The 27,635-nt window shown below is 39.3% G+C and overlaps 1 protein-coding gene across 1 annotated transcript in view; it reads right to left on the bottom strand.

Annotated features, from left to right (window-relative positions):
• Nucleotides 1-3,124: 3,124 nt before the first annotated feature.
• AFTPH (aftiphilin) overlaps nucleotides 3,125-27,635 on the bottom strand; it is a 64,977-nt gene continuing 40,466 nt past the window's right edge. The window contains 5 exon segments of the mRNA XM_050952046.1: nucleotides 3,125-4,247; nucleotides 15,699-15,822; nucleotides 21,508-21,647; nucleotides 21,649-21,679; nucleotides 23,191-23,251. Of these exon segments, the coding sequence (XP_050808003.1) occupies nucleotides 4,103-4,247; nucleotides 15,699-15,822; nucleotides 21,508-21,647; nucleotides 21,649-21,679; nucleotides 23,191-23,251 (501 nt within the window). The 3' untranslated portion in view covers nucleotides 3,125-4,102.

Below are 27,635 nucleotides of genomic sequence, written 5' to 3'. Positions count from 1 at the left end.
AACCCCCTAAAATCCTAAACATGAGATGCTGCATAATTAAAGTGTCCATAGATTCACTTGAAGGTATTTGTGAACTTTCCTTTAGTGAACTCAAAGCTAATTAAGCTAAGTTATAATCCATTTTTCGATGAAACCTCAGGTGTTGTGGGAAGTCTGGTGTCAGGAATGCAGTAGGTGGCACCGTTCCCTACAAATCAGTACTGAACAGCAACATGCTATGGGGCCTGTTGTCCTCTCGTGTCTTATCCAAATGAAAGTCCAGCTCCTGGTAGCACTGAAGAGCCTGGGACACTTTTCACAGTGGGTGTGTTAGACTCGGGTTCATGGCCAAACTCCAATTCAGACAATGGATTTCCAACAAACACATCGGTTGCAGTTTCTGTTGGGTGTGCACACAAGCACTTCAACTATTAAAACCAAGCAGGATCTCAAGTGAGCCTGGTCCACATTTACACACCCCTGTAACATTATCTAACAATGTTTTTGAGACGATATAAGTGGTCACTATCCAACTGAAATTACAGGCAAGATTTCAATTAGATAGAATATGCTGTTCATTTCAGTAGGCCCTATATGGGTAAACAGCTGTTTGTGTGCAGGTCTTCTCGATGACAGTTGCTACATAAAACATAAGGCAATCTTCTGAGAAAAATCTATAGACCTACAGATAGCTGGAGGGAAGACTCTGTGTCCACTCTACTAGCCAGAGGCAAGATAATTGCAAAGAAAGGATTAATATGACGGGGAAATGTGGTTTTGTGTGTGTTTTTTTGGCTTGTTTTTAAAGCAAGCCACAAACATCTCAGATCCTGACCACTTAAATGGGTAAATTTAGATAGGCATTTTATACATTTCAGCAATGTAAAAATTCATGCAAAAACCAACTAGCAACCAGGTTTTACATGAAGTCCAGGATTAAAGCATCAACAGTTACAATAGACATTCACCTCCCCCATTGTCTCCCTTCCCCCTTTTTCTGCCGGGGCCGCCAGTCCTGCACTTTGAGCTTGGGAGACAAAATGGGCAGCTGCCACTAGAGGCAATTGCGAGAAGACTGAAGATCAACTTGCAGCTGGCACTCCCACCCCCACCTCTCTCTAACAGCTTAGTCCACTAGCCCTCAGCCTAGGATCATGAGTCAGCTCCCAAACATATTCTCCTCAGACAATAGCCATAGCTCTCTACTCCAACTATATCACACCAGTCTGGCTCTAATGGACACATTTGTAGGTATGAAAACAAAAGCACCGACTTTAACTACCCCAGTCCTGTGTTAGAACTGACTGTTATATTAAGTGAATGTTGCAAAAACAACTTAAACCTCAGAATGAATCAAAATCTAGCACTGAGATGAAGTGTATAGTACAAGACAATGCTGAATGAAGATTATCTGGAAGAAGCAATTTAAAAAGGTTTTTCAGGCAATAAAGCAGATGGCTTTTACATCAATCCTTTCAGCTATGCGGGGAGGTCGCTTTACATGATGACACTGTGCACGGAACACTAGCCAGAGAGCAGAGGAGCCAGTTTAGGCTTTGCAAACTTACTTTATTGCAGCAGTGAGGCTAATAATTAAACCTTTAGTGGCCATCAAACTAACTGGAACTTCCACATTACAAGAGGTAGAACTCAGGTGAATTTTTTTGGAACACTTGACAAAATAGGAACATTTAGATCAGCGATTCTCAAACTTTACTGCACCATGACCTCCCGCCTGGAACCCCTGCCATGACTGCCCCCCCCGGCACCCCTGCCCCCATTCAACCCCGTTCCCCACCCTCTGACCACCCTGACCCCTATTCACACCCCCACCCACCAGCTCGAACTCCCCTGCCCTCTATCCAACACCCCTTACTCCCTTACCGCGCTGCCTGGAGCGCCAGTGGCTGGCAGTGCTAGTCGTGCCGCCCAGCAGGAGCCGGCCACGCCACGATGCAGCACAGAGCACCGGGTCAGGCCGAGGCTCTGCTGCTGCTGCGCTGCCTGGCCTGGCAAGCGCTCGCAGCCCCACTGCCCAGAGCATTGCGCTGGCAGCACAGTGAGCTGAGGCTGCGGGGGAGGGGCCGGGGGCTAGCCTCCTGGGCCAGGATCTCAGGGGCTGGGCAGGAGGGTCCCGTGGGCTGGAAGTGGCCCACAGACCGTAGTTTACCCACCTCTGGCGTGGGGGCATGTAACCTGAGTCCTGCTGCCCAGGGCTGAAGCCCTCAGGCGTCAGCTTAAGCCCCGGGCCCCAGGAAGTCTAACACCAGCCGTGGCAACCCCATTACAACATGGTTGTGATCCACTTTGGAATCCCGACCCACAGTTTGAGAACCACTGATTTAGATTTAACAAGCTGAATTTTGCGAAGATGTATTCCAGGACACAGCTACTGGCCAATGACATCAGAATGAATTTACATGGTTATGACCAAAATTTTGGACAGTCGGACAAGGTCTAGGAAGAAGAGGTACATTTGTTGGAGATTTCTCTGAACTGAATATTAACTGATGAACTGGTAGTTAATACTGGTACTATAAATAGTTAAGCGAAGAACCGAGATTACATGTTTGATGTGGAAAGTTTACATCCCTGGTGCATCTCCCAATTGAAGGATGTGTTAGCTTGCTGAGCCCTATCCGATTCCATTGAAATCGGTGGGGGCTGGAACAGACAACCTCCCTCCTCTCACCCCTCCACCAAAGATATTATTCTTGAAAGAGCTACAACAGGACAATGACATTCAATGTTTACATGTCAGAGAAATTAAGGAAATACGACACTAGCATTTTTAATTATTATTCAGAAGTTGGCTGCTATAGTTGGCTTCCCCTGCCAATATACTGTGAAGAGGTCATGTTGTAATCAGACTCACTAACTTGTTTCATGCCACAGTGCCCTAACAGAGAGCAAGTTTGTGTCAGGAGAGAAAACCTGACTAATCTGGACACAATTAAACCATGTTTCGCCTTTCCTTGTGTAGGTCCCAAGAAAGTGTGTTGTGGGTCCGGTGCAGCCCCGAAGCCAAAGGGAGGTTTTATTGTATGCTCTCCTAGTACAGCATATCAAATTGTCCCTTAGCATTATAAAAAACGAGTAAGCATATGTGACCAACTCCGCATAAAAAGATATCAGACTATACACATCTTTTAAATTATTTTATTTTGTGTAAGCTAAAAGGAAATTTACACACTTAAATTTCAAAAGACTTTAGGCATGCACATTAACCTTGTTAGAGGTTCTTCTACATAGCTTTATTTTTCCATAGGAATTTCCCCAAACATTTACAACCCATAGTTTTTACTATATATACAGCCTAAACCATAGCAATCTATGATTATGTCATTTTACACTGTGCAAAATCAAACATAGGAATAGTGGTACAACAGAACAAAAACTGTAACAGATAAATCTCATTGTAAGACATTCATAGTTTTGGTCCTTCTTTTCCAAATCAAATTGATTAAATGTAGACAGAGCGTTTAGACAGTGATCCAGAACTTAACACAGAAAGGTACTGACAATATACCTTTCAAAAGGCTAGTGTTTTAGCCATATTGTTAAAGTTTGAAGAGAGAAAAACAAAAAAATTGAGGTTGATCAAACAGAAGGAACTGCCTGTTTTAAAGAAACAGCTGAAAAAACCCCCACCAAAAAAACCCCAAACCCAAGCAAAAACCCATGTGACCTTTTAGCCTTTTTCAGTTAAAATGAAATATTTTAATATGTGCAGAAAAGAAATTAAGACACTTGATACAATCTGAAAACACTGAAAGGGGATTTCACAGAGAGTGAAGATTGGAATTTTTTTTTTTTTTAATTTTTTTGAAAAGTTTTGTTAGAAGGACACCAGTGTATTTCACAAAGACAGAAATGTATACATCCCAGCCCACAACAAAAAGAATAAATCTTCAAAAAGATTCACCCCCAATTATTTACACTTTTTTCTAATATAAATTTAGATTCCAGTATGTAAATAAATATACATTACTATGTATACCTTTCTAGTGCTGCTTACCAACAAATCATCTGAACTTGAAGTTTTTAATTAAAGCAAGATTGCTTTTTATGACCCAGAAGGGGGGAAAAAAAAAATCAATAGAAAGTGTCCAATTCACATCACTTAGTCTACCTTTTCTTGGCAGCGTGTTGAAGGTGTTAACGTGGCTGGGAACATCAACACCTTGGCATGCATGAAAGTTAAGTCAGGAAGGCTAGAAATCACCTTGGCAGCCTCTTCACTAAGATGTTCTTCCTTTTTAGGCTTCCTGTTCAGAAGAGAAAGAGTGCATTAATCCATTACTTGACATTCCTGGAGAAAGAGCCACTGATCGAGGCAAGACCACTTCTGTAAAGCGATACAAATGATATCCTGCTTAACTGCAACATTACCTCACATGGAAGTTTGCCATAGAGTTTCAAACGTTATTGCAGTGAAGGAAATTGGTTTCCTACTCAGACGTTAAATTTTTGCAAGTTCCGATGTACCACCATGGGATTGTTCACTTTATGTGAGGAATAATTGTAACTTTAGCCTTCGGGTAAGCTAGCAGGAGTACTATCACTAACATACAGAGAAATCTTTTAATCCAAAAGAGGAACATCTGAAAGGAGGCCTGGAGGCCTGCTAGATGCAATCCAGCTACATAATTAGTGGCTGCACCCATAATATTTTACCAGGTCTTTTTCTGTAGGAGGGCAGGTACTATTAAGATGCTTCTACTGTTGAATATAATTTAAGCAATCACCTTTACGTTTCGTATTATGTTCTCAACTCTTTTCCTGCTGCATTGTTTACAAGAGTTATTAAATGCAAATGAATACAGGCATCATGCCCCATGTCCCTTCACTCCTTTGTCACTGGGCATTTGGCATAACTCTGTGAGAGTTTTCCTTCAAACACCTAATTTACTCTTCAAATAGAAGGAGACCTTGACCCTAATTGTTACAAAACATCCCTTACAGAACCATATTTTATCTTATGGAACACTGACCACTGATAGAAGAACTGAATGTTACTATGGAGCACTGTAGGAGATGTCCCCTGTCAAGACACTGGAACTGCTTTCTCAGTGAATATTTAGCACGTCTACTACAAGCAAGCTCTACTTCAGGGGTGGCCTACCTGTGGCTCCAGGGCCACATGCGGCTCCTCGTATAGGCACCGACTCCAGGGCTGGAGCTACAGGCACCAACTTTCCAATGTGCCAGGGGGTGCTCACTGCTCAACCCCTGGTTCTGCCACAGGCCCTTCCCGCACTCCACCCCTTCCTGCCCCCTCTCTCTCCCCTGAAGTGCCCTTGCTCCTCCCCCCTCGGCTATGGGAAGGATTTTTCTGCCTCCTGCTTTTCTAATCTTCTGTTTCCAAGTTGTAAGTACAAAGATAGGAAGACCATAGGTTTGTTTTTTTGTATTTACATGTGTGTAGTTGCTGGAGTGTTTGGAATTGTGTTCTTTTGAATAAGGCTGTTTATTCATTTTTCTTTTAAGCAATTGACCCTGTATTTGTCACCTTAATACAGAGAGACCATTTTTATGTATTTTTCTTTCTTTTTACATAAAGCTTTCTTTTTAAGACCTGTTGGAGTTTTTCTTTAGTAGGGAACTCCAACAGATCTTAAAAAGAAAGCTTTATGTAAAAAGAAAAAAAAATACATAAAAATGGTCTCTCTGTATTAAGGTGACAAATACAGGGTCAATTGCTTAAAAAAAAATGAACAAACAGCCTTATTCAAAAGAACACAATTCCAAACACTCCAGCAACTACACACATGTAAATACAAAAAACCAAACCTATGGTCTTCCTATCTTTGTACTTACAACTTGGAAACAGAAGATTAGAAAAGCAAGAGGCAGAAAAATCCTTCCCATAGCCGAGAGGGACAGACAGAACACAAAGGACTCAGACACAAACTTCCCTCCACCCAGATTTGAAAAAGTCTTGTTTCCTGATTGGTCCTCTGGTCAGGTGTTCCAGGTTACTCCTTTCCAGGTGAAAGAGACATTAACCCTTAGCTATCTGTTTATAACACCCCCCCCACCCCAAGCCTCCTGCACAGCATGAAACAGCTGATCTGGAGGTACAGGGAGGGAGGGGGAGGCGCTGATTGGTGGGGCTGCCGGTGGGTGGAAGGCGCTGGGAGTGGGAGGAGGGAACTGATGAGGGGCTGCTGATGTATTATTGTGGCTCTTTGGCAATGTACACTGGTAAATTCTGGCTCCTTCTCAGGCTCAGGTTGGCCACCCCTGCTTTACTTTCAAACTTCGAGGACAGAACAGAAAGGCAAAGGCCTGAAATCAGACAGATTAACTAGAAAATATTAGAGATTTCCTTATAAACTCGTTTGTTCTTTCCCAGGCTCAATTTTAGACCCCATATCTACAGCATTAATTCTTCCAATGAGATGGGCTAGATTGGGCTCTTTTCAGCACCTGTCAGTACCACTCCTTCAGAAGATCGTGAGAAAGCAAGGGTTTTAGTGTGTTGCCTCTGCAGTTTCCCCAGGGCTTCTTAAACAGGAGAGAGGCCCAAGACTCTGGATTCAAACTCATCCTCAACATACCCAGCCACTGTGTTGACAGTGAGCTGTCATTTTGGTTTGCCACCTGAAAGCAACACTTGATTTCAGATCGCTACATGAGGCAGCCTGGATGCTAACGTTGAGCTTCCTTCACTAGAATAGTGAGAGTTTCTGTTCTCTGCTGCAGTGGAATTTCATGAGCCACTGACTAGGCAGATTACCAAATTCTGGAGGATAAACAAAGCTGTGCACTAGATTTAGTGAAGAAAGGAGCAGAAAAACCAATATGTGCTTCCTTCCTTTCCTATTTTTCACTCAGGGCTCTACTTGGCCTTGGAGGGCACCTTATCTCTGAGCTGTTGAAATGTGCTCATCAGCCAGTATATTATCAGTATTTGGCAAATACAATAGCCTGCTAGACCACCATCTAGTGATGAATTACCACAGCCCACTCAAGGTGCAAACTCCTGTGCTACAGTGGTGATAGCAGATTGGCAGTTGTATCCAACAAGGGACAGTTTGAAAGAGGAAGTAAGTGGGGAGAGGGTTGATTCAAAGATCACAGTTACAGAAACTGCTATTGATGCTGGTCTGGCATACACAGAGTTCCCAAATTTCTTGCTATTTATCCGCTTCATTCTCTGCTCAACAGGTTCTACTATATAAGAAATGTCATATAGAAATATGATCGGTGATGCATCTACTGGTGGTGCTCAGTCTCTGACAAGTACAAACTATGCTAGGCAAAAAGGACATTGCCACTACCTAGAGCTTTAATGCCTAGTGCCTGCAACCTCGCCCCCAAAATGCCACAGAATATGAAGTGCACACATTTACATGAATGCAACAATCTGCTTTCCTCCCAGTTTGCAAGCATTTACATACTTAGGCTTTGTCTATACTAGCACTTTTGTCGGTCAGGGATGTGAAAGAACCACCCCTTTGACTGACGTAAGTTTCACCCACAGAAGCGCCGGTATGCAAAGTCGTATGTCAACGGGAGAGACTCTCACACTGACACAGCTACTGCCACTCGTTGAGGGTGGTGTAATTATGCCGTCAGGAAAGCTCTATCTTGCTGGCACAGAGCGGCTATACAGGAGACCTCACAGCAGCACACCTGTGCCGTGCTGCTGTAAGGTCTGTAGTGTAGACACAGCCTTAGTGTGCTCTGAAACTTAGCCTGTCCTCCCAGATAACCAATACAGCTCTACAACAAAACTGCTTTAACCCAGTCCAGGTTACAGTTCTGGCTACAACCACCACCATCACCACTGTTTGAGTTTCGATGGTGCTAAGTTTTGTATGGCCTTGGTTTGTGAATGCAACGAGCACCGCAGGCAGATAAAACCACTAGAACTGCCCTGCAGGGTTTTATACTCCATGACTTCTAAACTTGAATATCTGAAGTAGTAATAGTGCAAACTGTTTTTATCACTCTTAAGACACGTTAAATTGCCTAAGAGTTGTAGGGTTGATGAGCCCAGCTTTGATGGAAGTCATACAAAAAGCCAAGACAGTGGCATTAATCCTAGCCAGTAACTTTTCTACTGATGCTGAATCTCACAATAATGGTTTGTCATCTTTAATAAATTCCAAAGCCAGAAAGGACCACTGTGATCGTGTAGTCTGACTTCTTGTATAACACTGGCAACAGAACCTCCCCAAAATAATTCCAAGAGCTTATCTTTTAGAAAAAACATCCAATCTTGATTTAAGATACTGTCAGTGATGGAGAATCCACCCTCAGTTTTGGTAAGCTGCTCCAATGGTTAATTATTCTCACTGTTATAATGTACGCTTTATTTTCAGTCTTAATTTGTCTAGCTTCAACTTCCAAGCATCATACCTTTCTCTGCTAGACTGACGAGCCCATTATTAAATATTTGCTCTCCATGTAGGTACTTAAAGACTAATCAGATCACTCCTTAACCTTCTCTTTGACTTTGAGTCTATCATGCAAGGCATGTTTCCTAATCCTTTAATAAATCTCATGGTTCTTCTCGGAACCCTCACCAATTTATAAACATCCTTCTTGAGCTGTTGACACCAAAACTGGACACACTATTTCCAGCAGTGGTCACACCAGCGCCAAATAGTGGTAAAACAACTTACTCAAGATTCCCCTCATTATGCATCCATTAGCCCTTTTAGCCATATTGCATTGGAAGTGCATGTTCAGTTTATTATCCACCACTACCCCCAAATCTTTGTCAGAGTCACTGCTTCCCAGGATAGAGTACCCCATTGTGTAAGTACGGCCTACATTCTTTGGTCCTAGATGTATTACATTTACATTTAGTCATTAGAATGCATACTGTTTGCTTGAGTCCAGCTTACCAGATCACCCTGAATCAGTGATCTATCCTCCATTATTTATCACTCCCCCAATTTTTAGATCATCTGGAAACTTTAATCAATGATGATTTTATGTTTTCTTCCAGGTCATTCCCTTCAGGGATCACACTAGAAACACCACCCACTTGATAATGATTCCCTATTTACAATCATATTTTGGGACCTAGCAGTTAGCCAGACTTTAATCCATTTAATCTAGTGCCATATTAATTTCATATCTTTCTTTTTTAATCACGATGTCATGTAGTACCAAAGCAAATGCCTTACAAAAGTCTAAGTATATTACATCAATACTATTACCTTTATCAACCAAACTTGTAATCTCATCAGAAAAGGTATCTAGTTAGACATGATCTATTTTTCCTAAACCCATGTTGACTGGTATAATTATATTATCCTCCTTTAATTCTTCATCAGCCACTCCATTATCTTGTCCAGCATTGACATCAGAATGACAAGTCTATAGTTACCCAGGTTATCCTGTTTACACTTTTTAAATATTAGCACAAAATTAGCTTTCTTCTAGTTTTTCGGAGCTTCCTCAGTGTTCTAAGACTTACTAAAAACCAACATTAATGGTCCAGTGAACTCCTCTGCCAGCTGTTTGAAAATTCTTGGATGCAAGTTACTCAGATCCACTGATTTAAAACACATCTAACTTTAGTAGAAGTTGTTTTATATCACTTGAGATACCAGTGGAATGAAAAGAGTGTTCCCATTTAATGTGACATCTATTTTTCCAGAAAATATTTAACACTTCTGCCATTTCTGCATTATTATTGATAAGTCTACCATTTCCATTTTCTAACGAAGCAATACCATTGTTTGAATTCTTTTTGTTTCTAGTATACGTCCTATAAATTCCTTCTTCTTGTCCTTAATTCTGTTGGCCATAGATTTCTCCTTGTGTCCCTTTGCTTCCCTCAATTTTCTACAATTCCTAGCTTCTGATTTATATTCCTTACTATCAGTTTTCCCTTTCTTGTATGTGTTAATTTTAATTTTTTATAGGTGCCTTCATTTCCCCTCTAAATGAGAGGTTGCTTTTTTTTTTTTTTTTTTTTTTTTAAACTAAGACAACCTTCTTCCTCAATTGGATAGAAGATGCTTTTGAGGCATCTAGTAAAAGTGTTTCTAAACAATTCCGAATGATCAGTCACATTTTCCTGATTAAATTCATTCTCCAACTGATTTGGTTTATAATTGTTTTTAGCTTTGTGACAGGTTTAAGAGTGGCAGCAGTGTTAGTCTGTATCAGCAAAAAAAATGAGGAGTCCTTGTGGCACCTTAGAGATTAACACATTTATTTGGGCACAAGCTTTTGTGGGCTAAAATCCATTTCATCAGATGCATGGAGTGAAAAATACAGTAAACACACACACACCCCACATGAAAAGATGGGAGTTGCCTTACCAAGTAGGAGGAGGGGGCAGTGCTAACGAGGCCAATTCAATTAAGGTGGAAGTGGCCTATTCTCAACAGTTGACAAGAAGGGGTGTAAAAGTAATTTCCCCTCCGCTGATACTCACACCTTATCAATTGTTGGAAATGGCCTATGTCCACCTTGATTGCACTGGCCTCGTTAGCACTACAAAAGTAATTTTCCCTCTCTTGATATTCACCCCTTCTTGCTTACTGTATTTTTCACTCCATGCATCTGATGAAGTGGGTTTTAGCTCACAAAAGCTTATGCCCAAATAAATGTGTTAGTCTAAAGTGCTATAAGGACTCCTCGTTTTTTCAGTGTTGTGCAACTGTCCCTTTTAAAGCACCATATATATCTCTAACTATATTTCACCTCTCTCTCTCATTGGTCTGGACTTTATTCTGGTCATGAAATGGTAGTGTTCCTGGGAATAGGAGAAGTGTTTCTGTACCTGCATTCTTCAGTTCTCCTTATGGGAAAAATGCACACCTTTCAGCTTGAATCATAAGATTGACATAAGTGAATGGATCTTTGATGGTGGTTGCCTTCTCAAGATTTCTGATCATCTCTGAAACCTGACATGGCTGAAGGCAGGCTGACTTCTGGATAGAATTTCTTTAGATGCCATCTGCAGAATGTCTATGCCACATTATGTTTCTCTCACAACAATCTCTTCCAAGGCACCTCCTAAGGAACAAACAACCTTCCACAAGCAGATATGCTAGGCCACTATCCCTTCATTGTTAAAAATGCAAGGGCCAACAAGAAATTCGTCTGCTAATAACTGCTAGGGAGGAAGGCAACTGGGGAGTGGTTTAACCACCCCCATTGCCGCCGAAGAAATATGGACCTACCAGTACATATTCCAGTCTACAACCTGACCTCTCTGCTTGTATGTTTCATCCCCTTTTCCCAACCTTTAGTATTTATTGACTTTGATATTGTCCAAGACACTGACTGTCTTGTGTGTTTAAAATAAGCATTGTGGATACTATCACAATACCAGCACCAACTGCAACAATGGGCTGATATATGGCACACCCTAATTTTAAAAAGCTAGTCTGCAGCATTCAGCAGTGACCATCAGTAAATATTTTAAGCCTGAATGAGATTTTCAGCCATTTCTTGGCAAGATCTCCACCCTCCATTTTCTTTCATCAAGTCAGTAGATAAAACTTTTGACTCTGACAATTCTGTGGTGTTCTGCACGATTGCAGAGCCTCAGCAGTATGCTTTACAGGATCATAAACAAGCTAAAATGGAGAACCTATCTTAAAGTTTAATATGCCAATACGTAAGGAACTATTTTGTTAATCCCCCTCCACCTCCCTTTTGAGGAAGTAACTGTATAATTGTGAACAACCAGGCTGTGGATGAAAATAGTGTTACTTCACACAAATGAGGGTGCCTTGTGGCTTGAGGAAGTCACGTGACATTTCTACAACAGGTTCCTAAACCTTCTGTTTACCCATCTCACTTGTTCCCCAACAGATCTTGGGTTCAAACAAATTTCAGAAGAAATGAAGGATATTCAGAATGTCTCTTTTTCAGAGGGGATGGGATTAATTAAAAAAAAACACTAGCAGCTGATCACTGCTAATTATTAAATTCAGATTTAATAGTTGAATTTTGGTTGCAAAATAAAATTAAGACTGGAAACTTCAGATCCCAGCTGCTCCAAACTAGCCCTCACCCATGCACCCAGGATTAACTGCACTCTAAGGTCCTTTTCTTTTCCCCCACAAGCTCTAAGGTGCCTTTCTCCTCTGCTCCCCCCAAAGCTTCCTCTCATAGCCACCAGCTGCAGGAGCCACGGAACAGGATAAAGGGAAGGCCTGCCAACCCACACCTTACTCGCACCACATACACTAATCTGGAGCATCAAATTCCAGCAGTCCTAAATTACTCGCAACATATACTTCTACCTCAATATAACGTGACCCAATATAACACGAAATCGGATATAAAGCAGTGCTCTTGGGGGGGGGAGGGGAGAGGAAACTGCACACTCTGGTGGATCAAAGTAAGCTCAATATAAAGCGTTTTCACCTATAACACAGCAAGATATTTTGGCTCCCGAGGACAGCGTTATATCGAGGTAGAGGTGTATATTGATTGGATCAGCATGTGCAGCTTCTGTGGCAGGCCATAAAAGCCCTCAAACATCAGACCAGAAATTATAACCTCCTTGTGTCACCATAATCAATATTTGGATTGGATACTAACTTCCATTTCCATCACAACTCCTTACCTGTGGCTGGCCTACCTCATTCCCCTCTGCCTATGCCTCTTCATATACCTCTACTTTTCTTCGTCTTCATCCTCATCCTCTTCATGTACATCCTACCATGTCCTTGTCTTGACCTTCTTGCCTCCAAAATTACTTCCACCACCTTTGTTTCCTTGCTTTTACCACATCATCAATCCCCTTCCCTTCAAAAACTTGAAACAATCTAAAAAAATAATGCTAAAGCAATGTGGGTATTATTAAAAACTACTGCATGGCCATGTTACTCCATTTTTTGGCACTCTGATGTCCCTTGTTAGTCTCTATCTATGCTTAAACACCAGGAGGCTACTACTTGGGGTAACCTGTTTGCTTGCAAAGTTCTTACTATACTTTGGATGCTGAACCAAAAAGCCCACAATCAAATGTAACAATGTAGTATGCTGACAGACATCGTTTGAATAAGACTTTCTACTACTTCGTAAAAACAGAACTGACATTTTGAAAAGCCTGCCAGATAAACAAGTGTAAATCTATAGAGAGACTTACTAGAGTAAACAGAGACATTTCCGAGCACTACATGCACCTTGGAGTTTCCAAGCTTTTCTGCGAGTTTTCAGCTGCTTTTATTAAAATATCTGGAAAACCATTCTACAGCTATTAGGAAGTAAGCATTGCTCTCTTACATGGGAAGACTAAAATTTTACTTTCCTATTCAGTGCTTTCAGACCATTTTGAGGTAAACTTTCAAAAAAGTCACTATATTTCCAAGAAGATGCTAGATTTTCAGCCCTGCTATATACAGTACTGTCAAACAGTGAAGCTGAAACCAGACAAACCAAAACAACTCTGAGGTTTAGGGCTCCCCCTAATGGTTTGCAGTTGAAATTTCACAACGGTAAATTGGTGGTGGGCAACCTGCGGAATGTCAGGGTAATCCACTGACAGGCTGCGAGACAATTTGTTTACAGTTGCACGGCCGCCTGCAGCTCCCAGTGGCCACGGTTTGCCATTCCTGGCTAATGGAAGCTGTGGGAAGCAGTGGCCAGCACATCCGTGTGGCCTGCACTGCTTCCCGCAGCTCCCAATGGCTGGGAATGGTGAACTGCAGCCACTGGGAGCTGCAGGCAGCCATGCAATGTAAACAAACTGCCTCAGGTTGCCCACCACTGCTGTAAGTTCTTTTTAAAACATCAGCTTCTGGTATTTTCACACTGTGGAGAAACAGTAAATATACGTTCCAGACTCAGAAAAGACTCTGTAGAGAGTGCTTTCAACATCTAATGTTTGGTGTTTAATACTTTGATTATTGTGTTTAGACTAGGGTTTTTTAAACTGTAATACCATTCATATCACAGCATAATTCTGCAATAAATGTCATTAAGTGGAGGCACAGAATAAAAGGGTTTTTGCAAAAAATATAAATTAGAAAAAGTTATTCAGAACGTTGCTTAGTTAGTATGTGTTACTACCCTTTTAAACTTAATATGCTTAATATCGTGCTTCTCAAGTTTACCTAATTGGCCCCTCCTTTGTGTCTGTGGTCGTTTATGCTTCCTCCCCAAATAATAGACCATTACCACCCAGCTCTGAAGGCAGAGCGTAGCAGCAGCAGCAGCTGCTTGCTGGACGCCCAGCTCTGAAGGCAGCACCCACCAGCAGCAGTAAGTAGTAAGGTGGCCATCACTTTTCACAGCAGACTTAGCACCCCATTGCCACCCTTACTTCTGCACTCCTGCTGCCAGCCTGGGGCTGACAGCTGGAGCCCAGGCTGCGACTCTTGGTGAGGGATTGGAGTGGGAGGGGAGGAGAGGCCAAGCCTGGGCTGCCTCCCAGAGAGGGACTGGGGAGAGGGGGAAGTCCAAGCCTCCTCCCAGTGAGGGGATTGGGGCAGTGAGGAGATCCCGAGCTGGGGTGATGGGGCATAAGCTGTCCCCTTTATTCCTGCCTTTGAAAGTGCATGGCCCTTCTGCACAAGCCCCAGTCATGCGGGGCTGACAGCCAGAGCTCTTTAAAAAGAAAAAAAGAAAAAGAAAGAAAAAGAAAAAGAAAAAGAAAAAGGACACAGCTCATGTGTTTCTTGACCATTCTTGTGCCTCCCTTGGGAGGGCCACCCCATGGTTTGAGAACCTCTGGTTTAACAGATATTTTATAAATACATAAGGCATACATGCCTACTCATAGACTTTAAGGTCAGAAGGGACCGTTATGATCATCTAGTCTGACCTCCTGCACAATGCAGGCCACAGAATCTCACCCACCCACTCCTATAACAACCCCCTGACCTATTTCTGAGTTACTGAAATCTCAGCAACTGGAAGATTTTAAAGGACCACTCTGAAAGAAAATATTGTTTCAAGTCATTCTAGCAAATTCATGAATTTACACATTTGAATTTTAGATAGCAATGGGATCTCTCTGGACAGAGCTAAGATACACAATCATTGAATAAGGCATGAAAATGTGAACTAGTTCTTATGAATAAGGAGTGCTTGTTCTGCTCTAATGTGATACACAAGTCTTCAGGGATACATATGTAACCAAAAGGTTCTGATTTGAGCTGTACATAAAGAAAAAGCAGTGTACATGAAGTATATGCTTATTCCTAAATACACTGCTTTTGGCAGTTGCTGTGGAGTGATCCACAGATAAAGCTGGTTTTTAAATGTGCAGTTTGTCCCCTTGCACCCACTTCACTTGCTTGAAAGCAAGTACAACTCTCCATATTGTGGATTAAGTAGAGTAAGCACAACAAAAATGAGCTTCTCCCACAATGACCTGTTAGAGCTGACTCCTCTCAATCAACGTGAAACGTAACTGGTAAGCACTATAGTTAAGTTTGTCAGGACTCACTTTATCCTCTTTTAGCAGCCGATGATTTTCCTAAGAGATTCTCCTTTTCTGGTCCAGTCATGCTTGGTATCTTTACAAATAATTAAATTCTGATAGAGAAAATTAAAATGCACACACTAGCTCATTTTAATTGTCTCCTGATTTCACTAAATCACCACAGATTTCCCCCTATTTTGATGATGATTTTGTGACGTAGATTGGTTTTCATTAATGTATTTACTAACATAAAATGTGTTTCATTCAAGGACTTGGAATCTAAAGGCACGGCCTTTCATTTTTCAGCCACTGACCAATCCTTATTTTTTTAAATTCTTAACTGGTCACCATGATTTACCTTGTAGATGTGCTTGCCTTCTCTACTGTGGACATGAGCCTTGCGAATGCATCAGTCACTTTGCTGCTTGTACTGGAGGTTTCCAGTTTTGAAGTTGTCAACTCATACAACTCTGGATCCACACCTTACAATATAAAATATTAATCAGTGATGGTTGGATGCAAATACATCATAATTAGCAACAGATCAAGATTCTAAAGGCTTCATTTCTGTAAACATCTGAGTGATTTAAAATTTCAACAAAATACTGTAAGAGAACATGACAGAACTTGTCAATGTTTCCAAACCTCTCCTCACCCCCTTTCAGTGGCTTACAAGTGCACTAGAAAAATGTAGAAAAGTGGACTTACATTTGGCATAAAAGGTCTCAGCCTATGGGCAACCAACATTAAGAGTCTGGTTTGCTCATCAGAGTGCATCTTGCACCGTTAACATTTTTGTAGGTGTAATATTTAACATTTATTCATTTTAACAAGTTTTTAATTAAAAAATAATTTAACAAGTGATTGATTGGAACAAGTCAACTTAGCTGCCATTTAGAAGTATAAAAAATACAAAATCAAGTTTTAAAAATGTTTCATAGTGACAATAAATCAAATAAGATTATGTAGTGTACTGCACAAACTCATTATTAAAACACATGATACCATATAAGTAATAAGAGCTTGGCTTAAAATTGATGAAAGTGAGGAAGAGCCATCATTCTTAACTCCACTTCACTGGATCTACAGTACATATTGTAAAGTAGCATAGATTTATAATTATACCTAAATCCTTGACCCATTCTATTTTCTCCTCTCTCACACATTTAGAGCATACCAATTATTGAAGTAAGTGGATTATTCAGTCTTAATTTTCCAGCTTTTACCATCTTAAGCCATACCTGTTTTCACATTGTACCTTGAATTAATTATATATTCTAACAGCAAGCCATTAAATCCCAAAGAATAAAAATATAAACAAGCCTTCTATGAAATGAAGTAACAAAACAAAACCAAAAAACCACCACCCAGCATAGATTTGGGCAAAATTCGGCTGATTGCCTCTTAAGTGGTGATGTACCACAGTCATCAAAAGTAGTAGCTACAGGACTTTTACACATGACCTTTATTCTTTCTGAGAATCATTGGCAATCAAGACTTATTAAAATACTTCAAGAGAGGGAAATGTAAAAAATGTTTTTCTGCTCGTACAATAATTTTAGTCTGAAGACTATTGCAAGTACAGCTGGATGATTTTAATACATCTCTTGTACAATTGCTGATGTCTACATATCTTTTGGCCAGAACTATGAATGCTTATTTTTTTTAGATGTAGTATAGTGTGCATTTAGGCTAAAAATAATCACGGAATTTAAAATGCAAAGTGCTATTAATTTTATATCCATCACTGTTTTAACATATGGTCAGGTTTAGACAAAGGAAAAAAGGTATTTCAAACTACAATGAAAATTAATGTCAAATAACTAAAGACCGAGCTATACAGTGTACTGTGTAGCTAAACAATTAGGGCTGTCAAGCGATTAAAAAACGTAATTGAGCGATTAATTGTGCTGTTAAACAAAAGAATACCATTTATTTTAAATTTTTGGATGTTTACTATATTTTCAAATATATTAATTTCAATTACAACAGAATACAAGGTGTACAGCGTTCACTTTATATTTATTTTTTATTACAAATATTTGCACTTTAAAAACCAAAAAACTGTATTTTTCAATGCACATTATACAAGTACCTGTAGTGCAATCTCTATCATGAAAGCTGAACTTACAAATTTAGAATTATGTACCAAAAATCTGCATCCAAAAATAAAAAAATGTAAATCTTTAGGGCCTACAAATCCACTCAGTCCTACTTCTTGGTCAGCCAATCACTCATACAAACAAGGTTGGTTACATTAGCAGGAGATAATGCTGCCGGCTTCTTGTTTACAATGTCACCTGAAAGTGAGAACAGGTGTTCGCATGGCACGGATACTGCAAGATATTTATGTGCCAGAAGCGCTAAAGATTCGTATGTCCCTTCATGCTTCAACCACCATTCCAGAGGACATGCTTCCATACTGATGATGGGTTCTGCTTGATAACGATCCAAAGCCTTGCAGACTGACGCACGTTCATTTTCATCATTTAAGTCAGATGCCACCAGCAGAAAGTTGATTTTCTTTTTTGGTGGTTTGGGTTCTGTAGTTTCCGGATTAGAGTGTTGCTCTTTTAAGACTTCTAAAAGTATACTCCACCTCATTTCTCTCATATTTTGGATGGCACTTCAGATTTTTAAACCCTGGGTGAGTGCTGTAGCTATTTTTAGAAATCTCACATCAGTACCTTCGTTGCGTTTTGTCAAATCTGCTGTGAAAATGTTCTTAAAATGAATATGTGCTAGGTCATCATCTGAGACTGCTATAACATGAAATATATGCAGAATGCAAGTAAAGCAGAGCAGGAGACAATTCTCCCCCCCCCAGGATTTTTTTAATAAGCATTATTTTTTTAAACGAGCATCATCAGCATGGAAGCATGTCCTCTGGAATGGTGGCTGAAGGATGAAGGGGCATATGAATGTTTAGCATATCTGGCATGTAAATACCAGGCAACACGTGCATGGCACTTTTGCAGCCAACACCTGTTCTCACTTTCAGGTGATATTGTAAATAAGAAACAGGCAGCAGTATCTCCCACCAACGTAAACAAACTTGTTTGTCTTAGCGGTTGGCAGAAGAAGTAGAACTCAGTGGACTTATAGGCTCTAAAGTGCCCTTTTTTTTTTTTTAAAGTACAGTTATGTAACCAAACGCCCCCCCCCCCGCATTTGTAAGTTACCTTTCACGATAAAGAGATTGCACTCCAGTACTTGTATGAGGTAAATTGAAAAATACTATTTCTTTTATCATTTTTACAGTGCATATATTGTAATATATAATACAACGTGAGCACTGTACACTTTCTATTCTGTGTTATAACTGAAATACTGAAAATGTAGAAAAATATCCAAAAATATGTAATATATTTCAATTGGTATTCTATTGTTATAAGTGTGATTAACCTCGATTAATGTTTGTGAGTTAATTGCGTGAGTTAACTGCAGTAATTGAAAACCCTATAAACAATCTAAAAATATTAACCGTTATAAATTGATTGCAATGTTAGTTATTAGCTGATGTCTGGGCATTTTTTAGAAACGCTCTACACAAAACAAACTTCAAAACTTCACTAGTTAAAAACCAGCTATGCCTGTTATGTCTCCAATTTCATTTTGTAACTAAAAGTCATAACCTTGGTGTAAGTGGATGAGATTTAACAGCCCTCAATTGCATCTTGCATAAGCTCCTCACTGCTGGGTCATTAATGCCCAGGAAATAGCTGGCATATCAATCACTGGAATAAACTAAACAGTCTTGAGATGTGCTTAATAAATTAAACTGATGACAAAGTAACTGAAACTGATAATCCCTTGGTTAAGCAAAAGAGGGGGGGGAAAAGTATTTGCCTTTGATACTTGTTCATTAGAAAGAAAACTAGGCAATACGTACTTGTTTTTCCAAGTTCTCATAAAGTGAGGTTTTAGCAGATTTACATACATGGAAAATGTGCCAAGTTTGAGACCAGTATATCATTTTAAACAGTATCAGATGTTTACAGAAATCAGAAATGATCAAAAAACACCCAGCTCCATTGAATGTCCACTTCTAGTAGGGGAAGTGACTTGCAAAAGCTTTTGAGATCCCATTAAGGTGTAAATAATAACGCTACTTTTTTTTTTAAATGTGATCAGAATGAGCCCTTTGATATGCAGCTGTGTGACAAATATAACTTGTTAGCTGCAACCTTCAATATCATTTATCAACTCAAAAACTTATGTATTATTGCATTCACTTGCATCAGAATACAATTTTTGAAGTTACTGCCCAATTTTTGTGCTACTTGGTAGCTCCTACTGAATTATGTGTTTGCATAGTGCAATGAAGAAAAGTGCTGTATATATAGCATAACAGATGCATCAATTAGAGATGGTAGCCCCCTTAATTTATTGTTAACATTCATTTTATAGATAAAGTTATTTTGGATCCAGATATGACAAGAAAGAGGAGTCTAGGCAATATTTAATCACCAAAAGGTGCTGAAGTAATTGTCTACTGCTGACGTCAATTTTGTTTAACAAATAATTGGCTACTTGTCTCAAAAATAAGTCAAAGTGGATTTTTTAAAATAAAAACTTGCATTTTCTATATTCCTTTTAAATGATCAGAGAATGATTGTGGGCAGCACTACAAAACCTTAATGAGATTTGAGAAACGTCAGCCTACCAAATTCTACATAAAGCCCCTAAACAAAGAAAGAACACAAAACACACACAGAGCTGTAAGCTAGGAAACAAATGACTTTCCCAGAAACAAGTCAGGAAAATACTGCAGGCAATGGCGATACGGCATACCAGGGAAGGTGGTAATACCTGCAGTTGGATGATACATTTAAAAACAACCAAAACCCAAAAAGCAATAAAATGCCACCAAAGCATCACTTCAAGTGTCCACGACAGCTGGATAATGAGAATGTATATTACCATTCATCTTATAAAATATCTACTGGTGATATTCACCAGTAAAGTACTGGCGAACTCTACTGAAAGAGAAGTTAATTGACGGATTTAAATTTAGCTATTATAAAAAACTCTCTGAAGGCATTATGCAAATGTCATAGCATGCTCTAAACTTCTCTATTTTGGCTCCCAGCACCTCTATAGCAAACCCGTTATCACATTATTAAAACACCTCTGCACAATGCTTACATTATTTGGCTCCCGAAGAGGGGGTTGGAGTGAATTTGAGTGCAAGCGTAAAATTAAAAACCAAATAATTCAGAACTGAGGTGAAAATACTGAGGTGCTGTAAAGTGAAATACAGCAATGGTCATACAATGAAAAAACAAACACATTTTGCCGGAATTTAACTGTAACTTTCAAGCATAAAAACTTAAAATCCTAGACACAAGTTTTCACAAGCTCACAAAATATTTGAAGCATGTCAAAACCACATTAAAGAAGATGTAACCCTGATTCAAATATGAATTCAATTGTTTTCCCATTTTATTCAAAGTAGAAAGTGACAGGTACTTTCGTCCCTTATCAAAGGAATGAACCATATAGCATGGCTGAAACTGCTTTCCTCTTACAGGCAGTGGTCTAATATTTGTTGAGCTTTCAGTGTCCTAGAAACATGGAACTGCTTGTTTTCAACTACGAATATTATTTAAAAACACCTCTCTTTTATCATGGCATTAGTATTAACTGTCAAAGAACAAAATTACAATTTTTAGATAGCCACATGTGTTAGCTATGCCCAATCTCTCAGTAAATATAAAGTTCACACATTCATCAAGTTACTATATATACACATACCTATATTAATTTTAATAATCAATGGTATTGTAATAGTCTCTTGTTTGAAAAGAGGGAAGGCTTCTCACCTTTTTAGACTATATTTATATTTTGTTCTAATTGCTTTACATTAATTAGTTTGAAAAGTAAGCTTTCCCACTCTGTTTCAAATGAGAAATTTTCAAAGTTTTACATATCTGATATTTAAGAAATTAAGAGCCATTTGCTCTTAAATGTGCATCAGTACAGAGCTGACATACTTAGCACTTAATACAAATGTCAGAAAATAGCACACATTAAAAAATGTACTAGAAAGACATTTTAGAGAAATACAATATAGAAGATCCTTGTTTATAGGAAAGTCAAGTGATGTGTTCATGCTTTTAGTAAATTATTTAAGACGGTATTTGTGGTTATAACACTCTGCTGACCTGGCATTGTGGTCGTGCTGCTAGAGCTACTGTCATCCACGGGCCCAAAGAAATCAAGGTTCAGAAGAGTGGAACCTCCACTAGCTTGAAATTCAGTGACCATGTTGGTAGGCAGCCATATAGAAGGTAAGCCAAGGGAGGGGTTTATGTGTAAAAAGGGGTAAGACACACACTTGAACATGCAAGTTATAATTAGTACTCATTACACAATTTAAAAATTGACATGAAAACGAGGCTTACAATATTAGTTTGTAATTTCTAAAGAGGTTAACAACTTAATTCAATGTACATTTTCTCATGTACAGCGCAGCAAATAATTCAACACTAGTAACTTTATAAGTAGAAAGAAAGATTTATTTCAGTCTAAAAATGGAGTAGAACCAGCAAGAGAGATCTGCCCAATTAAAGGGAAACAATTCTTAGGCCAATCTGTAGAAGTAGAATGGATTTAAATGTCAAAGAAAACAAACCATTCTTCTAGCATGAAGATGTAACTAACCCTCCAATTAAAGCACAGAATTGAAAACTGGACAAGTTATATTAGCTAGTTTTAGGTTATGAACTATCAATATCAGCTTAAAACAATGTAAATACATCATAATGAATGCCATGATTACATCCAGCTTCTCAGTGGTAAGTTATATTTTTCCCCTTTAACACTTAAACAGAAATCAAACAGGATACATTTTGAAGAAGTTGCTTGTTAAAAGAAAGCAGGATGATTTGACTGAAGTAATAAGACACCAGACAACAGCAAAAGGGCCCATCCAGGCTTTCCTTCATCACCATGGTACTGATAGCCAAGCTGTTATTTTGCACAGATCCTGGTAACAACACTACTAGATAGCACTGATGTAGTTACAGATGTAATTTATTTTAGCTAATTTTTTAGCAACTCGTGTATTATGAAATAATTGTTGCTAGCAGAAACCACATGTTCTTTACAGGTTTCTAACCTGCTACCCAACAAGTTTATTAAACTTGTTACTTTTCCTTCTCCTCCAGCTTACATTTAAGACACACAGTTAGGTGTGAAAACTCACCTCCCCATTAAAAAAAAAAAGTATAAAATTCTTTTACGTGAATTTTTAACTATGTAGACAACTATGTTTGTTAATGTATGTAGCTACCTCTAATTGAAAATATGTAGATTCTGAGTTTAAGCAAAAGTGTTTACACATTAAATTATACATTTTCCATTTTAATATATAAAATATTTGTAATCTGAAAACTTCCAGGTCAAGAAATGTCTCTTTTGCAAACAGTTTTTGGTTAAACAATTGTGCTTTGAAGTAGCCACTACATACTAAACAGATAATTGTGCATTAGGAAAAATACATGTTTAAGAGTAAAACATGTCAATCCAAAATCCTAAAGTATTCAGATCTTCATTATAATCTGAAAATATATAATGAGGTGTTAATATTGCCACTGTGTGCTCAACATAAATGCAGGAAAATAAAATCTTACCTAGTTCTTAGTGTTTTAACATTACGGATTGCTTTATTTGTGGCAGATCTAACCAGAAAGAAAGCCTGAATTTCCAAAGTTAAGAGTAAGAAAAAATATATAATTAAAAAAAATAAAATAAAATAAAAAAAAATCAGCAGAGAGATGTTTGTCTGAACTTTGTAGCTTTCTTAACTCTAGCTCTGGTGCTAGAGGCTCTACGGAGAGACGTACCATCTAAAGGGTTAGTAAGGCCACTGCTACTCCAGTCAAACTGGACAGGTGGTAGAGATTCCTAGAGTTGAAAAGTCAGAAATCAGATTTCAGTTCAGGTTATAACAATGTAAAATGTATTACACAATTATTTTTGCACCTAAATATTAAGGGGACGATTGAACATAAGACAAATATTTTAACCTTCAGATGTTGTGAGCTATAAATTTTCTTAGTACACATTAAAAAAACCTGAAGTCTACCTCAAAGTCTGGTTCAATTATAAATCAAACAGATGAGATATCCTCCCCAGCCCCAATGGGTTTTTGTTAATTTTATTAAATTATGGCAACAAAACCAAAAAACATTAATATAGCATTAAAATTTAAGAAATTGCTACTCAAATTGGACAAAGTACAGTTTTTGTGCATGAAAGGTTCTGAACACACAGTTTAGTTTAGGTGGCTCTTTATTTTAAATAAGAAGAGTATGTTTTCCACTTCTGTATGCTTTGGCACAATTATATCCAAAAATGAAAGTTACTCACCAAAAAGGAACTCATGTTTCCTTTCTAGAGAGAGGCTCCCCCCAGCACACCTGGGGAGTACACTACACTCTGAAAAGAAAAGACTGCCTACAACAACCCTGTGATTTATTATCCTGACCAATAAAGGCTAAGTCCCAAATTTTCTGTCTGATGACAGAGATGCTGTGCCAGAATTTACACACACAGACGCAAAATCCAGGGGCAAGACTCAAAATGGAAACCGGGTCTCCTCCTGGGAGAGTATCCTTAGCTTTCCATTTCCTTTTGTTCAATCCTTCTGCACACTTAAGTTAGTTAAGCAAAATGCAGAGATCACATAGTATGAACAAGTAATGGGGGTGGGGGTAGAAGGAAGAATATATTTAGCTTCCTGATAACTAGTGGCAACTTGTAGCGTAACTTGTACATGTATTTGTATTCTGAGGACATCCACAGAAGCAGCATTACAAATAGGTGGTATAGGTAGGCCTTGCTTGTTACATTTCTGCTCCGCAGTGAAATTAGCTTTTAGAAACAATGGGAAGGATCTGCTTTGAACTATGTAAGTTTGGTAGGTTGTATTTTGTTTGTTTCATTATACTTGAGTCAGCAGGAACAGTTGTCACTTTTGGTAATCAATAGTGAATGTCTTACTGGAGTTAAACTTCATTATCAGGCTCTTGGAGGTTAAGATACATTCTGACTATTTCAGTAAGAAGGGGGCTCTTGTTTTAATCAGCTATTGCCTCCTTCTCTAAAAGTTGGAACAACTTAATGTTGAAAGGTTGTGCAATTTCACAAAGTAGAAGGTCAGAGGCTTGAGCCAGCTCCATACAATAAAAGGTACATTTTAAGAAGCCTCTAGCTTCTTGAAAAATATTACTGGAAACCAAAAAATAAGAGGTGAATGGAAGTTCTGTATTTACTTATGGTAAAAGCTTTACCTGGAGAAATCTTTTCTGCAAAGGCATTAGGAAATGTTCCCAGTACTGATGAGTATGCTTTAAAGCAGTCTCTCACAACCTGGTGTCTAAAGATTTAATCACATCTAATTTTTATTCACTCTTAGTGAAAATACTAGCATTTGAAAATACTCAAATTAGTGGCAAAGAAAAATAATGGTGCCAATGCAGAACCTGCAGCCAGTACAGTTATGACAGCCATGCCCAGTATGTTAGGAGTAAGGCTACGATTTAATCATGAGTATTTCTGGTAAAAGTCATGGACAGGTAATGGGCAAAAAACAAAAATCACAGCCCCATGACCCGTCTAGGACTTTTACTAAAAATACTCATGACTGAATCTCATTTTTCCATTAAGAGAAATGAGCTCAAATCCAGGCTTTAATCACAAATGAAAACATGGATTAATGGTTTCCTACCAGTCCCCATTTAGCCACACAATCACCCTGAAAATAGTTTTGAAGTCTCTGTTAAAGTGTCTAGATTCAGGACCAGTGTTCCCTCTAATTTTTCCCATCCATGTGCGGAATGAATTTTGTTATATGCACCAATATGGAGGTGATATGTAACACATCACCTCCATATTGGTGCACATAAAATGCATATAGCAGATGTGGGGCCAAGGGGTTTGGGGTCTGGGAGAGGGCTCCAGGCTGGGGCAGAGGGCTGGAGTGTGAGGGGGTGAGGGCTCCGGTTTGGGGTGTGGGCTCTGGGGCCAGGCTGGGGATGAGGAGTTTGGGGTGCAAGCTGCCCTTGGGCTACGGTGGAGAGAGAGATCTCTCCCCCAGCTCTCTCTCCCTGCAGCAGCACCTGGGCTGGGGGGAAGGGGTGCCTCTCGCCGCCGCGGCAGCTCCAGGGCTGGGGCCACAGGATAGGCGCCTCTCCCATGGCCGCAGCAGGTCCATGCTGGGGCTGGGTTGGGGCCAGGAAAGGAGGTCTCCCCTGGCCACAGCAGGTCGGGTCAGGGCTGGGGGAGGGCATGTTTCCCCTCTCCCAGCCACCGCCCTGAGCACCTGTGCGGCGCTTAATAGACAGCTGTGCAGCCGTGCAGCTTAGTGGGAACTTAGTTCAGGATTGAAGAGCACTGGCAGAGCTGTATGGGTAAGATTATACTAGTGCCTACCCGGACTGAGCCTCTTTCACTTTCATGAACACTGAATTTACTCTCAAATGTTAGCAAAAATTGAGAAAAAGTGTTAGATGGACCCTAGGTGCAAAAATTGGCTCCAATACAGACTGTCCTGCTTTTGGGGACAAGGAAGTTATTCTGCTGGTTCAGACAGCTTCTGAGCAGCAAGCTGCCAAAAATGTATATAACCTGTAGAGAAACGCTGGCAACATCCGCAAAGTGTCATGAAAGATGAATAGTCTCTGAGATAGTTGTTAAAATCAAAGGAAAAGGGGCTGTGGACAAAAGATTCAGATGCAGTTGAATAGAAATAATTTCCTGGTGCTCTTGGCTTTGGCCCTTGGATGACTCTAGCAACACTGATAATTCAAAGCTCTGTACAGGTATCCCAGATGATGAAAAACAATAGGAATGTGTATCAGATGTGGGAGTTTAAACTCTGCCAGCCTTACAAGCAGAAAATCCTTTGGAAGCCCAGATGTTTTACAAACATTTTCCAAACAGTATGTTTTAACTCTAATGAGAAGTGCCGAACAAAAAGTATGAGATCTGATTATAGGAGTAGGCTTTTTTTAGCCTTAGATTAGGACTGTAGGCTGGGGTTTAAACAAACAATTGAGTCAGTGCAATTGTCAGAGAATTATCTTTAGGTGAGCTAAGGAAGTGAGGAAGAGGCAATCGAAAAACCTAGTTTTAGTGTGCAATATTTAGCTTTCTGGTTTAACATATGAACTGTGTTTCAATTACCTTCTAGAGCCCTATAAATATAGTTTATTGCTGTTTCACTATGTGGGAGCTTTTTTAATTCAAAAGAGACTGTTTAAGATTTAAACATTTGTCTCCACACAAATAACCCACTTAAGAGATTATGTCTGAACAAAAAGAATTTTTGCGGTCTTAAAGCTGCAAAACAAGCTTGCAATGCAAATATACTGGCAACTTTTAAATGCTGCCACAAATATAGCACAGTAAACAAGCCTTTTGGAAAACTGGAAGAAAAGACTTACTATACAACTGTATACAGTTCATACATTAGATCATAAATATATTCACTGGAAAAAATTTACTATACAAAAAAAAGTTTGTTTTTTCAAATACTACCTTCCTTTCTAGACTACTACTTCAGAGCTACTTTATTGTACTTAATAAATTAAATTCCATGAAGTGCCCTGCCATCGCTTACTCAAAGACAGTTCTTACCTATAATTCTTGTTCTTACATCCCATTCTTGGATCATTCACATGTATGTTACTGAATAGGGTTCCACAGCTGTCTTTGGCCAGTGGCCAATAGCAGGGAAGCGTGCATCTGTCATCACCAACAGTTCTAGTGGCCTTTCATGTAATTAACAGGACCTTTAAAGAGCCCATCTCATTGAGTTTAATCGAAGCAGAATGCCAGCTAATAGCTAAAGGCATAAAATATATTCTGTCATTACATTTTACCTCCAACACAGTGGGGAAGAGGTGTATGCGTGGATCTGCAGTGATAAATACCTTCAGAAAAAAATACCTGGTAATTCTCTCTCTAAAGGTCTCGGTCACAGCAGGTCTCTACTCTTGAAAAAAATCAAACTTCTCCAGGTATCTCAAAAAGCAACTAAGAAAGCACAAAGTTATCCTGAATGCTGAGATGAGGATAACAACTTCAGACTCCACCAAAGAAGTCAACCGATGTCCAAAATACAAAGTAGAAGATACTCGAAAAGGAGAGGAATGTAGATAGATCCCTAGATACAACTTTTTTTTTTTTTTTTTTTAAAAAGGGGAGTAAAGGGAAGGAGAAGAAAATGGGGAACTGAGGTGCTGAGTCTCGCCATAGGCCTTGGAAACAAAACTAGATGGGGGCT

The sequence above is a fragment of the Gopherus flavomarginatus genome, chromosome 4 (assembly GCF_025201925.1).
Source record: "Gopherus flavomarginatus isolate rGopFla2 chromosome 4, rGopFla2.mat.asm, whole genome shotgun sequence".
Taxonomy (NCBI): Eukaryota; Metazoa; Chordata; order Testudines; family Testudinidae; genus Gopherus; species Gopherus flavomarginatus.
This window is presented reverse-complemented; position numbering and strand designations above follow the sequence as displayed.